Below are 14606 nucleotides of genomic sequence, written 5' to 3' on the forward strand. Positions count from 1 at the left end.
TGGATCATAATGAAGTGATTCGTGGCACTGATTGTTCCAAAAATCGTATTTTGAAGACATCAGTGCCAGGTCTAAAGCATGCTTTCTTGGCTGCCTGCAGTGCTTATCTACTGCATCACCCTGTGGGGCGACCCAGATGGCCTAACTAGAGACAAGCTTCATGTGCTTTCAGAAGCACATTTACCCATAATTTGGGCTGGCTGTGGTGACCTTACCTTGCTGTCACTCTTTATCCCATTGACCCTTCAAGAAATGTCACTGGACTGGCACTAGGCTGAGAAGTCACTGTGTTTTTTTTTTTTTACTCAAAGGACCATGAATCATCTGCAAAGGACAGGTGAGATTTATAGGAAGCCTCAATTCTGAGTTCAGGCTGTCTCCCAGGGCCACACTGACAATCAGCAGTTGGTTTCACAAGCAGTTCAGTCTTCAAGTCAGTCCGGAGACAGGCTAGCTCACAGAGGAGAAGATAAAGCTCAAATGAGCAGACAGGAAAACGTCTGTCTGTTCAGTGTTCCACCCTTTACCATAAGCGTGCCATTTCCTGCATAGCTCTACTCTTAACTCGCTTAGGAAATTTTGAAATTCCCATTCAGATTCCACACACTGAAAGTTTGGATAAGTAATGGTTCTTACTGGATAATTCCTTCTGTATGTGGTTTATGTACTTTCTGAGATTTCTTTTGCCTACTGCATGAGTCAGTTTTGCTCAGTTGTTGTGCATTACTTGTATGTTTCCAACATTAATGGAAACTGTTTTTTTAAAATGTTTCCATAGGAAGAAAAAGACTAAAATATGACCCTTGTATCCTGACAGACATGACTCCAAACCTTTCTAAAAAGCAAATTCTAATCGCATGAGTCCAGTGGGAAGCATTCTTTTTAACTTTTAAAATACAACAATGTCATCTTAACACAAGTTTGATCATGACTTTACTAAATAAGTGATTATTTGGTATCATAATTTATTTAATAAATATTAATATAGTGCTGTGTAAATATTTTAAAACAAAACCACTCATATCTCATCATTAAATAATTGTATATCAAGAAATGACAGAGATGCAGGGAAGTAGTTTCAGGATGAATGGATATGCATGTCATATTTTACTTCCACATTAATTTCATAAGTTAAATAGTTTGGGCTTACCTGAATACCCTTCAGTCCACATAGGAAGTAGTTATGCCACTGAGATTTGGTTTTGTCAATCTGAATGTCATTAATACTAGCACTAAAATCCCTGCAAAAACAGAAAAACCTTGAGGTTTCAACTTGTCAGTAAATTTAATCTGAAAAAACATGGCTTATTACTGCCACCTGCTGATGAACAAAAACATTTCTGTTAATCATTTTTTTCAGTACAATATTTTATTGTACAGATCTTCTTTATTAATCAATTCTATATTTTAGATAGAAGCATAATAGTATTTCCTAAAGCAACAGAAATTATTACACAAAATTAACAGAAATTACAGAAATTAAATTACAGAAATTAAACTGCCTTTAGCACCCGTAATCAAGGCAGCATGGCTTCCATCACATGTACATGCTCTATTAAATCTCTTAGAAAAGTATAAATCTAACTAATCATACGTGTCAAGCCTAGAGTAGAGATAAATACACTTTAGGCTTTCTTTAATCCCTGCTGAGGAATTCATCTTCATTACCTTCGCTGTGAATGGCAGCTCATTAAAAGAGGCCTAATGCTGTAAAATTGTATTATGTACGTGTATATTACAAGATATAATTAAAATAACAGTTTATCTATTTCCTCCACGATAACACTGATAATAGTTTTCCTACTGCACTTCAAAATAATAAAAATGGTAAACCTGAATGTTCCTGAAGAAACTAATGCTACAGATAGATGCTTTAAAAATATACATGGAGTGGTGTGCAGACGCCTTGGAGGGGCATGCATTAATCATCAGGAAGGGTAGATTGTTTAGAAGTCTATACTGTCAAACACCTAATAACTGTATCTACCTGATGCCAGTACAGCAGATGTCCAACAAAGAAAGAGTAAAGGCACTAAGAATGTCACGAAAAACTAACAAAAATTATTCAAACCTTGTAGGCTAAGTTGTGCTTTACAAGGCAAGGTCTGCCAAACAATATGAAAAGAGGCAGCTGGATTCCCTGGAAATATTTAGTCTTAATGGAAGGAAAAAAAAAAAAAAAAAAAAACTTTCAAGAAATTACTTGCAAGGAGACACTTCACAGCTTTTAAGAGAACACAAATTTTCTTTCTTATGCTAGTCCCAGTCTTTTTCTGTAAACTATATAGGTTGGTGACGTGCTGTTTTTATTTTTATCTGAAATAATACCGCTAGTTAATACCTGTAAAAAAAAATACCACTGTGAAGGTATCTTTATCAGTAAAGTATTCTGTTCCCTATAGAGAGCCTATGTTAGTCATACTAATATAAAGCATCTTTACAGTGATGTAATTGTCTTCAAATAATGGCTGAAAACTTCACTTTATTGTGATGCAGTTAAAGGCTGCAATTTTTGTGTTTACGCTAACATAGGTTTTAATGGTAGCTATGTTGTATGAGCTACTCCACTTGTACTGCCGATCTACAACCTATTCCCAGATCAATGCTACAAGACAGATACCACATTTCAAATATCAACTTAGAATTACCATTTTCTCAGTTATACATTCAATTTCAACATTCACTGCAGTGCAGAAATATCAGAGATTGCTATACAGTTTAACGTGTAAGTTGCTGTCTTCCCATTTGAACTGTTCAAAATAATGCCACTTACAGGACTTCATCAACAATGCAGCACTGAAGAATTGTAGAGATTTAAGTGCAAAATACTGGGGATTGTAGAGTAACAAAAAGATCTGAAAGGGAGTGTTGAGAGTACAATACAAGTAGAGTTCAAGGACAGCAGTAAATTCTTCCAGTTTGAGATTCACATGTCTTCGGAACAATCTTCCAGAGAATAAAACAAATTGTTTTTGTTATGGCTTTTGAATATAATCAAAAACCAGAAGTACAGTAGAAAATGACTGTCAAAAGTAATGAAGAATAAAATAATCCTCTGTTTACTTATGTTTGTTTTCTACAATAACCTTAAATTATTATTTTAAAAAAGCAAGGATGCTAGAAATCAATGTGTAAAAGTGATTATCATAAAGTGAATTTAAAGTCCTCTTTTCTTCGAAAAAGGGTCGTAAAATATTTTATCTGCATAATTCTTTTTATGCAATCAGACAAAGTTAGAATGAAATGAACGAAAAGACATATACTATGGTATATATTTGCTGGTTCTGTGGATAAATGAAAATAACTATTTCTTAAAGTGCATTTTGCAGATTTCTGTAATGTCACATAGAAAAAGAAAGAAAAGTTGGCTTTGAACTTGGCAAGTTTCACATGCACATAATTCATACAATCACAGGATGTGGAACTGGCAAGGTCCCCAGAATCCTTAAGTCTTTTTTTTTTATTATTATCACATTTGATTTGTTACAAAAACTCATTCCTAAATGCCCAAGCTATATCTTAAATCATAAAATTTTCAATCTTGCCTTCAGTCCTACTACTGGAAGGTACGAAGTTTGATATAAGTACGTTGTGAAAACAAGTAGAATAAAAAATAGGGGAAAACATCCCCTTGAGATAAAAATACCTTGATATTGTCTGTTCCAACCTTTCCATTTTAAAGGACTTGTGGTAAGGTTTTCCCTCCTCCAGGACTATATATAAACATTTTAATTGGTCTATATAATTAGAAGAGGTGAGTTTCTTGAGTAGTGTGAAAAAAATGTGGTTGAGGTATTGTTCCTTGCTTGAGTAGTAATTAATCCTTAGTTCTGGGAGACCAATTTGGCTTTTTCACACAGAGCCTCATTGTCTCGGCAATTTCTTAGTTTTTCTGTTTGAACTCTCTGTAAAAAATCTATTAAAAAAAAAAAAAAAAAAAAAGATTTTCAGGTCATTCTATGAGATGGAATGATAATTGTTAATTACCATGCTTTGACATTTCTGAAAGCATTTTGAGATGTGTGATGTCAGATACTCAGAGAGTATCTCTTTCTCAATTAAAAAGGTGCTGTGTGAAGAGGAGTTATTTGGATCTTCAAGAGACTTTAACTTTTGAATACCATTTTAGCCCAAATATATTTAAAAAAACATCTGATCAGATAAGATGCTTTATGATGAAAAACAAACAGAAAGTTTTTGTTTGTTTTGTTTTTGCCGCCTATCCTTTGTTCTGTTCTTCCTAAAGTTAATATGAATGATCAGGGTGGATGAGGGCTACAGAACTGTTACATATTACGTGAACTGCTAAACAGTTCACAAAACAAGAATGAAATAGGTAACAGTGGTTCTACAAAGGCTTATGGTTAGTCCTTGCTAGCCAAAGGCCTATATACATGTACATGCATTCACCACAGGCATAAACATCTAGCAGTGGAACAGGCTGGGAGAAAAAAGATCTATCCTCAACAATTTTGTTATCTGGTATAACATTCAAAGTGTTGAAAAATATTTCTTTGTTATGAAATTACGGGCATGTTTTAGCTTTGTTTTTAAGCAACAGTGTCTCAACAAAACAGAGAATGCTTCATACCATAATCTGAAACCTTTTCTTGGTTTATGGTTTAAAACATATGATTTTAAACTGAAAACAAGGCAGATATAAAAATACAGTGACTGTACACACAATTTGAATTCAAAGGCTGTAATTCTATATCTGGTAAGAACTGTATGTGCCTCAGGAGGCTATTTTAATTGCCATGTAATGAGCCAAAGCTCAAAAAAATAAGCACAAAAATATGTTTACCTTTTGGTTACTGCTTTATTTAGCGTCCTTTGTAATAACTTTTCCTAATCGAAGCTGTTACAATTTTGAAACTCTTGTCTCTTGCAAAATGATTTTGCAACAAAGTTGAAGCCCCGTTGCAGGTTTCTGTCACAGAAAAGTAAAGTCTTCCATTTCCTTCCCCCCACTCATCACTGTATGTTTCCACTGTTTATCCTGAGTAAGCTTTTGTGCTGAATTCATGACAATTCAATTCACTAAAATGACAGAAAATTAATTAGGGCACACTTTACCTTAAGATTGGTAATCAATGCTGGAAGCAGGAATAGGGAGACCAGGGGTGAAAGAAGTAAGTCACCCCCCTTCAGGAGTGGTGAGCTGTTAATTCAGCCCAGCCATATAGTGAGAACATACTCCACAGAGTATAAAGTATTAGCGTATTTATACTTTGCATGGAAGTGAAAATTCCTCTTAACTGCCTAACTTGCAGGTAGCAGCTCAGAACATAAGGTAAGAACAGAAGATAAAGCTCAGATAATATCTCAGCTTTAACCAGGAATATGTGCTTAACTAGTTCCCACTCTTGGCAGTATGTTCCTTCGGGAAAATTTCTTCACTCAAAGTGTTGTGTAGTATTGGAACAGGCTGCCCAGGGAAGTCGCTAAGTCACCATCCCTGGAGGTCTTCAAAAAATGCGTAGATGTAGTGCTCAGTGACACGGTTTAATCGCAGACTTGGCAGTGCTAGGTTAAAGGTTGGACCAGATGATCTTAGAGGTCTTTTCCAACCTAAATGTGCCTGTGCTGCCTGCCGTATGTTGCACCTTCAGGAAGTAATTTATCATTGGCTTAAGCCAACTGAGTTGGTGCTGATTTGATTTTTGCAAGATGACCACTAAAGTTCATGTAAATGAGTGACCTACTCTGAACTACCTGGCTACCACACAAATATCAGTCAGTTGCAAGGAAGAAGGCAGGATAATGTGGCTGAAGTTGAAAGGAATGGCCAGAATATTTCCATACATTCAGCACTTGTGAGACCATATCTGGAATACTGTCTCCAGTTTGGGGCTTCCCAGTAGAGAAAGACATTGACAAACTGCCAAACAGTCCAGCAGAAGGTCACCAAGATGGCTACAAGGCTACTACAGCACATCATGTGTAAGGACAGGCTAGGAGAGCTGTTTTTATTCAGCCTGAAGAAGAAAATTGAATGGGAAAATCTCATTTGAGTCTTTGACCACTCATCACATGGCTCCAAAGAAGATGAAGCCAGACTCTTCTCAGAGGTATATGAAGGGAGCATAAGAGGAAACAGGTAATCTGCAGCAAGAAAAAATCCACTTAGACATTTATAAAATATTCTTCACAGCAAAGGTGTCCAAACTAGAGAACTGGTTGCTCAAAGAGATTATAGAGTTTCTGTCTTTAGAGATACTCAAAATTTGAATGAAAAAGTCCCTGTAAAACCTGCTGTAACTTTGAAGTTAGTCCTAGATTGGACTAGATAATCTCCAAAGGTCCCTTACAACCTAAATTATTCTACAATTCTGTAAACAAGCAGCTGTGAAGGAAGTAGAAGAGGGAATACAGGCTCTTTGAGACAGGATTGTTGCTAAGGCCCTTGTGCTGTGAAAATACAGCCGCAGGTTCTCCAGAGTGTAGTCCCAAAGACAACAGCAGGGGAGTGTTAGCTTACATATGCAGCAATTGATTACAAAACGTTTCACTCCTTTCCCCAGGAGAAACTGAACTGCTGCCAGCTGATAGGGTTACAAGAAAGATGAGCTAAAAGAGGTGAGTGGGTTGCACTTTTATAAAGATTGAAAAATCAGAGGCTTCGCAAGAGAAATCCAAACAAACAGGTGGCAGACAGGAGCAGTGAACCTCCTGCTCTAAACTAATATGCACAGAGTTGTTCAAATGGGATTCCATTTGCTTGTATCATTCAATGTACACAATTAAAATCCATACTGCAATGTAAATCTGTCAAACCTCAGAAAAGTTAATCTGTATTGCGATTGCATAAAGAGGTTCATAAATAAACAAACAATTACTTACAAGTACAAAGAATTTGTATTCGCCAGTTGCAAAACATCACTATTTACAGGTTCTACTGCAATCAGTATATCTTGTTCTATAGCCATGGGGAGCACAGCATAACCACAGTAGTCTATATGTTCTCCTAATGAAGAAACAGATGATTAAAAATATTTTTGAGTAAGTCTTTCTTGAGTAACAGAAACAGGGCTCCTACAGGAGTTCAGTGTTGTTTACCGTACTAGACAGCTTCTGAGTATAGTCTCAATTCTTACTATTTAAAGTACACCTGAAAGTTTAGGGTGCATTTCCTCCATTTTGTATTACTACACAAATATTTTATTTTTAGCGATTTTATCTATTGCACCTGTTTATAAATCTTCATGTTTTAACATTGGCTTATAAAAATTTAAAAAGCACTATGTATATTATTGTCCAGAATGAAAACAACTACCTGCATTATCTGTAAACTTTTGTGTCGGTATGGAAAAATAATTCAAATCTATTTCATTTAACTGATGACTGGAAGAGATAAAGTCAGTACACGACTTCCGATAATGTGATTTCCTCTGCTCATGTGACAGATTCATTGGCCACTGGATAAGGCTTGTGGTGGATTTATTTTCATAAAATTTCTGGACTTTTTTCCATGAAGATTATATGTAAATAACAACTAATACATATAGGTGCAACACTAAGAACACCAAGATGAAAATCATCATTAACTGCACAATGGACTAATTAATTTTAAAGCTCTGTTTTCCAGGTTCCTTTTACTTACAAATCTTCAAATGTGTATATGCATTGAGGAACCATACAAGAAATTGAGCTCTAGAGAGAGAACAATCCTAACACGGATAGACAAATCTAAAAAATAAGGTAGCCACAGGAACACAGGTAAGTCCTAGATAAACAGTATTTGTGTCTCTCCAGGAAGCATGTGAATCACAACCAACTTCTGTTCTGTGGATGCATCTCTATTGCTGAGATCCTGGTAGAATCATTTCATACCTTCATATGCATTCCTGTTTGGCTAACTATATCTGGTCACTTAAATTATAATGAATGAGAAAAAAAAAATAATGATTTCATTTATGGATGTACTGTTCAGCAACTACTTTGATTAGATTTGCAAAGCTTTTCAAAAGAATTGTATCCAACCATAAATTGGAATGTTACTCAGCTTTTCAAAATCATCACTGCTCTCTATGATTTTTTCCAAAACTGATATTTGAGTGTGAAATTATTTATAATAAGGTGTTATAAAAGCTAGGAAAGTATTATATTCTACTTTCCTTTTATCACGTGCAACTTTTCTAAGAAAAAAAATAAAATAAAACATAAAATAAAATCCAACATTATTTTAGATTCTGTGTTTTAAATTACTAGGTTTCTGTGATGTCAGATAAAATGATAAAATATTAATATTTCTCTTACCTATTAAGTTGACTCGCCCTGGTGCACGAACATAAAACTTGGGAGCTGATCCAAATTTTGCTATAAAACTCTCCTTCAGCTTCAGCAATCTGAAAGGCAGGTTGAAAACCTTTAGCAGGACTGTATTTGCATAAAAGATGGGAAGCCTGTTGTCTAAAATGTGTTCTAAAGTAATTTTGGTTTAACTTTTTGAAGTACAACGGGTTTTCTCTCCTATATCAGGAGCTACATTAAGCTGCTTCTTCCTGCTCCTCACATAACACATGACAGAGAAGATTAAGGTATCCTAATTGATAAGAATTTTGTTTTAAATACAAGTAGTCATAAACTAATTCAGGAGTCAGATGTCCAAAGGTAAACTATTGTTTGTATGTTCTTTTGAAAAGGATGAAAGGGACCCGCTTTTACTTAAGTCCTCCACCTTGGCTGGCTCTAGCCAGAAGCAGAGAAGGCCTTGTGTAACAAAACTCCTTGTGTTGCCTTGTGTAACAAAACTCCATGGCCTCCACCTACCTTTCGTATGCTACAGCTCTGTAAAACTGCTCGCAGGTAAGGAAGACCTGCAGCAGTGTGCATGAATGGCTTGTTTGTGGCACTTGGTTTTGTCACATAAACACACATGGAGGCACCCTCTTCAAAGCCAGATTTGATTACACCAGGCCTGAGCAAATGGATTTTCTTCTAAATTTTGACTTTTTTAAACTTCCTATGAGCCTTTGTATGAGCACCATTTCTGTACCAATGCATATGAAGAGAACTAACATTCCAAACCACCGATTATCCCTATGACTTATTTAGACAGTATTTACAGTTTTACAGCAACAGTTCCCAGAAAGTTCTTCAGACTTTCCATTTGGAGGTTCTAGATGTGTCACTGAAAATTCCAAAAGAGAGAAAGATTTGGCATATTGTTTTGTTTCATAAGACCATAAAGATATTTAGCTTCCACACAGTGCTTGCAAACTTAGGATGCTTCAGCATGTCATGCAGGAACAGTGGGGTAAACAATGACTGAGAAGAAATTTAGCCATTATCCTAGTGAAGCATAAGTGATTTAATAGTGATTCACTTCAAAACTACCGTTAGGGCACACGCTAACCCATTAACTTTCTTTAACGTATGCAAGACACTAAAATGATAAACGAGAAGTAAGAAGAACAGAAAATTTAAAACAAGTCTTAAAATATCTCGCCAGCATACCCTGGTGACTTTAAAACATGTACCAAATTATTAGTGTTGTTATTGTTGTTATTATTATTTGGGTTTTAGTCCACTAAGAAAAATTCAGGCTGCTAAGCCTTTTACATTTAGTCTAAAACTAAAACTGGAAGCCTAGTTAATGCAAAGCTTAAGTAAGAAGACAGCAATGAGGAACAGATGTTACAAAATTTCACAGTCAATTATTTAGCTTGTACTTCTCTGTAAAAGCTGTTATTGTCCAACTATATACATTCAAATGTTTTGTAAGATTTCTCTAAATGGAAAGCTACAAAGCATTATTTGTTGTGAATTTTTGTAACAGATCTTTCTGTACGTTTCTGCCTTGGAGCCCACTAACAAAGCTGTGTTAGGGCCCTCTTTAACTTGCTTACAATCCTCCCTAGTGTTGACTGATGAAGAGCTATTTACACTCTTTGCCCTTTTTGCTGCAACATGCTGCAATGTAAGCACCTACATCAAAGCTGATTGTCAAGACTGTTAAGCAAATGCATCCCTTGCAACTTCACACCTCCAAATCTAGACAAGCTGAGCTTGTCCTTTCCACGTTACTTACACGGAAATACACTGTGCTCTGTGATCTGTGGGGATCACAAATTTAGAAAATTCCCCTTGCCAGCGCTAACACGGGTAAAAGGGCTCATTCAACTGCCAGCAAGTTCTACTGCCACACACCAGGTGCAGCACCGTGGGCAAGAGCACGCTTCGTCCCAGCGAAGCGCACGGGCCATTGGTTACAGCACACAAGACGAAAGGATAACCGAGTATCCCCAAAGCCCTGCGAAGAGAAGACGCCGGGAGGACAGCTGAAGGCGCCGTTCTCCCTCCCGCCGCGCTGGGCTCCGAGGGCTGCCTCGGGAGGGGGCCGGGGGACACCCACAGGCTGCCCGTCCCTCACACGGCCGGCCCGCCCCCTCCCCGGCCCCCCCGCTCGCCACCCGCCCCCGCTGCCACGGCGGCTGCAGGGCCGAGGCTGGGCGCCGCCGCCCCGGCACGGGCTCGCTCAGCCAGCCGGGCAGGCACCCACCTGGGCTGCTCCACCACCTGCACCGGGAGGCTGCTGGGGGTGTCCCCCGCCATGGCGGCTCCCCCCCGCCGGCCCCTGCTGGAGGCGGGCGGTGGCTTCGGCGGGCTCGCGGTCACGGGACGGGCAGGCCCCGGCCTTCCGGGCGGCGGGGCTGCCGGCACAGCCTCCTCCTCTCCTCCTCTTCCTCCCCGGCGCGGCTCCGGCCCCGGTCCCGGCGCTGGTCCCAGCCGCGCCGTGCAGCCGCCGGGCCGGTGCCGCAGGGGGTCGGCGCCCCGCAGCCCTCCTGGCGGTGGGGCCGCTCAGCTCCTGGCGCAAGGCGGTCTGCAGGTGGCTGGAAAGCTGTTAGCCGCGTGCAGAAGGCGATCTGTTACTTCATTCCTGTCGGAATTTAGCTGGCAACAAAGAACGATTAAAAACAGCCCCCGGCGCGGTGCGGGGTGCTGAGGCCAGAGCCGCCCCGGCATGGTGCACTGGGGCAGCGCGGTCATAAAATGGTAGGGCAATCCGCAGTGCTTCCCCCCGGCATTATTTTTATCCTTTGGGTTTTCTGGCGTGTGGGTCTGCTGCTTTCCCTCAAACAAGTAGCTTCACAGATCCTGTTACCCCTCAAGACTGATGGCAGCAGTAACTTTGAGGAGCTGGAGCTTTTCGAATGTGTTTACAAGCCCAGCTCATTGTTGTCCATTTTGCTGTTCAATAATCACCTCAGGAAGTTTTAAATGCCTGGACTGAGAAAAATATAGTAATATTCCATTCTATGATTAATGCCTTTCTGAAGCAATTTTCCAGGGGCAGAACTGAAATAGAAGTAGCCACAGGAGAGGAAAAAAAAAATATCAAAACCTTGTGATATATGGAGTAATAATTCATGTCAAGAAAATGGTTGATATTAATAAAGAAAGAGGAGATGTGGGAGTATCGCCATGGGGGTCGACAAGCCCCATGGTTGGTGATAACATCAGACTCTTACGCCATCAGGAATGTAGAAGAGTTCAGAGGGAACAAAGAAGGGTGATTCAGGAGGCGCCATGCCATCTGGGGTTGCTTGTTCTCCAGCCGTTAAGGCATGGAAGTTGCTGGGTGTTTGCTGTTGCCGGGCAAAGTTGTGTGACCGATGAAAAGGTGTTTGAAAAGGACTGCTGTGGGGTGAAGGGTATAAGAGGGGAGCCTGTCCTCAAAATGAAAAAAAAAAAAGACAACACGATATAATGAAATTATGTCATCAATAAAGTAGAAAAAAAGGAAAGAACAGGGACAGGCTGGCAGAACAGAGGCCAGGACGGGAACAGGCACATTGATCGTCCCATGAAGACAGGTTTGGCCAAACTCAGTAAACCGCTCAAAATCGGTGGAAAAAGGAGCTGGAATAGGCTCAAGCTGAGAGAAGCAGAGCTGCGCGCACAACTGCCCCTCACTGGTAAGCAGTTGCGCATTATGGGGAGTCATACGTCCTTAGAAAAAAAGACTGTCCTGGTAACTTTACAGCTTATGCCCTTTATTAACAGTCAGACAGTTTATGATCCTGAAACATGGGACCAAATTGAGGTCAGGGTATGGGACTCTGCTACAAAAAACGACAGGGCTGCAGTGGGATTGCTCGGCACCTGGTGAGCAATCTCTGAGGCCTTAAAGAGCTGTATGGGGCCACAGTCAGACAAGTGCGGTTTGCCAGGGAGTGAGGAAGCTGCGGACTCGTACAGACAGCTACGCCACTGCCCCCCCACCGCTGCTGCCATCACAGGCCTTTGCTGTTATGCCCCCTGTTGACCTGGACGTGCCTTTTGACCCAGGCCCTATTGGCCTTGAAAAGGAGGCGGAAATGTTTGTTTCCCTTCGATCCGTGAAGAACAGGATACATAAGGCCCGAAGGATGAGTTGCTTGACAACTTAAAGCGAAACATTGTTCCCACGACTAGCCCTGGAATTCTCCGGTGTTTGTAATCAAGAAAAGGAATGGAAAATGGAGACTTAAGTGAGCTGAGAAAAATTAACGAAGCCATGGAAGACACGGGAGCACTTCAACCAGGATTCCCAACTCCAACTATGCTCCCCCAGTCATGGACATTAATAGTAATAGACTTAAAGGACACTTGCCTTTTAAAACTTTGATGTATAGGCATACACAGGTTTAATATGTAAAAGCAATGTTCTGTATATTTAGAAAGTTTGATGTTTGTGTGCATGTTGGTAGAGCGTAGACTTCCTGCACATCCAGCGCTGTTTAATTGCCTTTTATAAATATTACTAAATTCAGATTGAGTTGTATCTTCATTTATAACAACTGTAACATAAAATGACCCACAGAAAAGAATGGAGACAATAAATACTGCAAACTTGTCTAGGAGCTTGCAGGATCCATCAGCCTCCCAGTGTGGAAGGGCAACGTTTGCATGTCCCAGCTTTTTTCCTCTTGTTATAAACGAGGTCTCAATTCAATCTGAATTTTGTAATATTTATAAAACAAATATTTCTAAAAGGTGTAAAAGCTATAAAAGGTATAAAAGGCAAGTAAACAGCGCTGGGTGTGCGGGGAGTCTACGCTACACCAACACGCACACACGAACATCAAACATTCTAAATATACAGAACATTGCTTTACATAATAACCCGAGTATGCCTATACATACATACAGTCAGGATAGGTAACAAACAATCTTTTAAGTTCCGTAACTTAACAGTCTCCATTTTCCATTCCTTTTCTTGGCACAAACAACAGTCCCCGTTTTCCATTCCTTTTCTTGCTTCAGGCCTTATGTATCCCGTTCTTCCCAGATTGAAGAAAAACACGTCCATCTCCTTGTGAAGGCCAAGAGGCCTGGGTCAAAAGGCACGTCCAGGTCAGCAGGGGGCGTAACAGCAAAGGCCTGCGATGGCTGTAGCAGCAGAGGGGCGGATGGCGATGGCGTAGCAGTTGGATCAGTAAAGGAGCCCGCAGCTCCCTCACTATTGGCAAGCCACACGTTTGTGATTGTGGTCCCACATGGCTCTTTAAGGCCTCTGAGACTGCTCGCCAGGTGCCGAGCAATCCCACTGCAACCTTGTCATTTTTAGTTGCAGAGTCCCACACCTTGACCTCAGTTTGGTCCCATATCTCAGGCTCATAAACCGTCCAATTGTTAATAAGGAGGATAAGCTGTAAGGTTACCAGGACAGTCTTTGTTCCTAAGGACGTATGATTCCCCATAATGCACAACTGCTTACCAGCGAGGGGCAGCTCTGTGTGCAGCTCCGCTTCTCTCAGCTCGAGCTTCTTCCCAGCTCCAGTGCGCCTGTTTCCAGCGACTTTCAGTACGAGCTTCTCTGAGCGGTTTGCTGAGTTTGGCCGAACCTATCTTCATGAGGCAATCAATGTGCCTGTTCCCGTCCTGGTCTCTGTTCTACCAGCCTATTCCTCTTCACTTCTTTTTCCTGCTCTTTATTGATGTAACTTCATCGTGTTACCTTTTTCTTTTTCTTTTTTTTTTTTTTTATCTTGAGGGCAGGCTCCCCTCTTATACCCTTCTCTCCACAGCAGTCCTTTTCCAAACAACTTTTCATTGGTCAAACAACTTTGAATGTAACAACAGCAGCAAACACCCAGAAACATCCATGCCTTAACGGCTGGAGAACAAGAGAACCAGCTGGGGAACAAGAAACCGGAGACTGCATGGAGTCTCCTGAATCACCCTTCTTTGTTCCCTCTAAACTCTTTTATATTCCTGATGGCCTCATCGTTAAGAGTCTAATGTTATCTCAACCACGGGGCTTTCCAACCCCCATGGCCACACTCCCAAATCTCCCCCTTCTTTATTAATATCAACCATTTTCTCGACACGAATTACCACTCCATATATAACTCTTTCAGCTGAAGGCAGCGGCGATTACTGTGTAAGTCGTCAGAAAGCCCTTGACTCCACACCTAGCGGAGCCTGTGCTTTTCACAGGTAAAACCCAGTTAGGACGGGTGGTTGGGTGAGACGTGGGTACGGTAATGGTAGTGCACAGAAAGTGCTGAGGCACTGAACGCGGCAGGACGACGCGCTAAGGCCTAGAGGGCTGCGGCAGCACAGCGCCCGGCCTTTTGCAATTTCCTGTCGGGGACACGAAGCGGCACGGGTCCCAG

The 14606-nt window shown here is 40.5% G+C and overlaps 1 protein-coding gene across 4 annotated transcripts in view; it reads right to left on the reverse strand.

The window, feature by feature from the left end:
• GALK2 (galactokinase 2) overlaps positions 1-11657 on the reverse strand; it is a 52992-nt gene extending 41335 nt beyond the window's left edge. The window contains exons 1-6 of one of the 4 annotated variants that reach the window (XM_068696000.1): positions 10505-11655; positions 10034-10255; positions 9069-9133; positions 8260-8348; positions 6844-6967; positions 1151-1241 (exon numbers count right to left, since the gene is read on the reverse strand). In XM_068696000.1, the coding sequence (XP_068552101.1) occupies positions 1151-1241; positions 6844-6967; positions 8260-8348; positions 9069-9112 (348 nt within the window). In that variant the 5' untranslated portion in view covers positions 9113-9133; positions 10034-10255; positions 10505-11655. Of the gene's footprint in view, positions 1-1150; positions 1242-6843; positions 6968-8259; positions 8349-9068; positions 9134-10033; positions 10256-10504 lie in introns of all 4 variants that reach the window. The other 3 variants (XM_068695999.1, XM_068696001.1, XM_068695998.1) reach the window with 3 other exon arrangements.
• Positions 11658-14606: the final 2949 nt, after the last annotated feature.

This window comes from Anas acuta, chromosome 12 (genome assembly GCF_963932015.1).
Source record: "Anas acuta chromosome 12, bAnaAcu1.1, whole genome shotgun sequence".
In the NCBI taxonomy this organism is placed as follows: domain Eukaryota; kingdom Metazoa; phylum Chordata; class Aves; order Anseriformes; family Anatidae; genus Anas; species Anas acuta.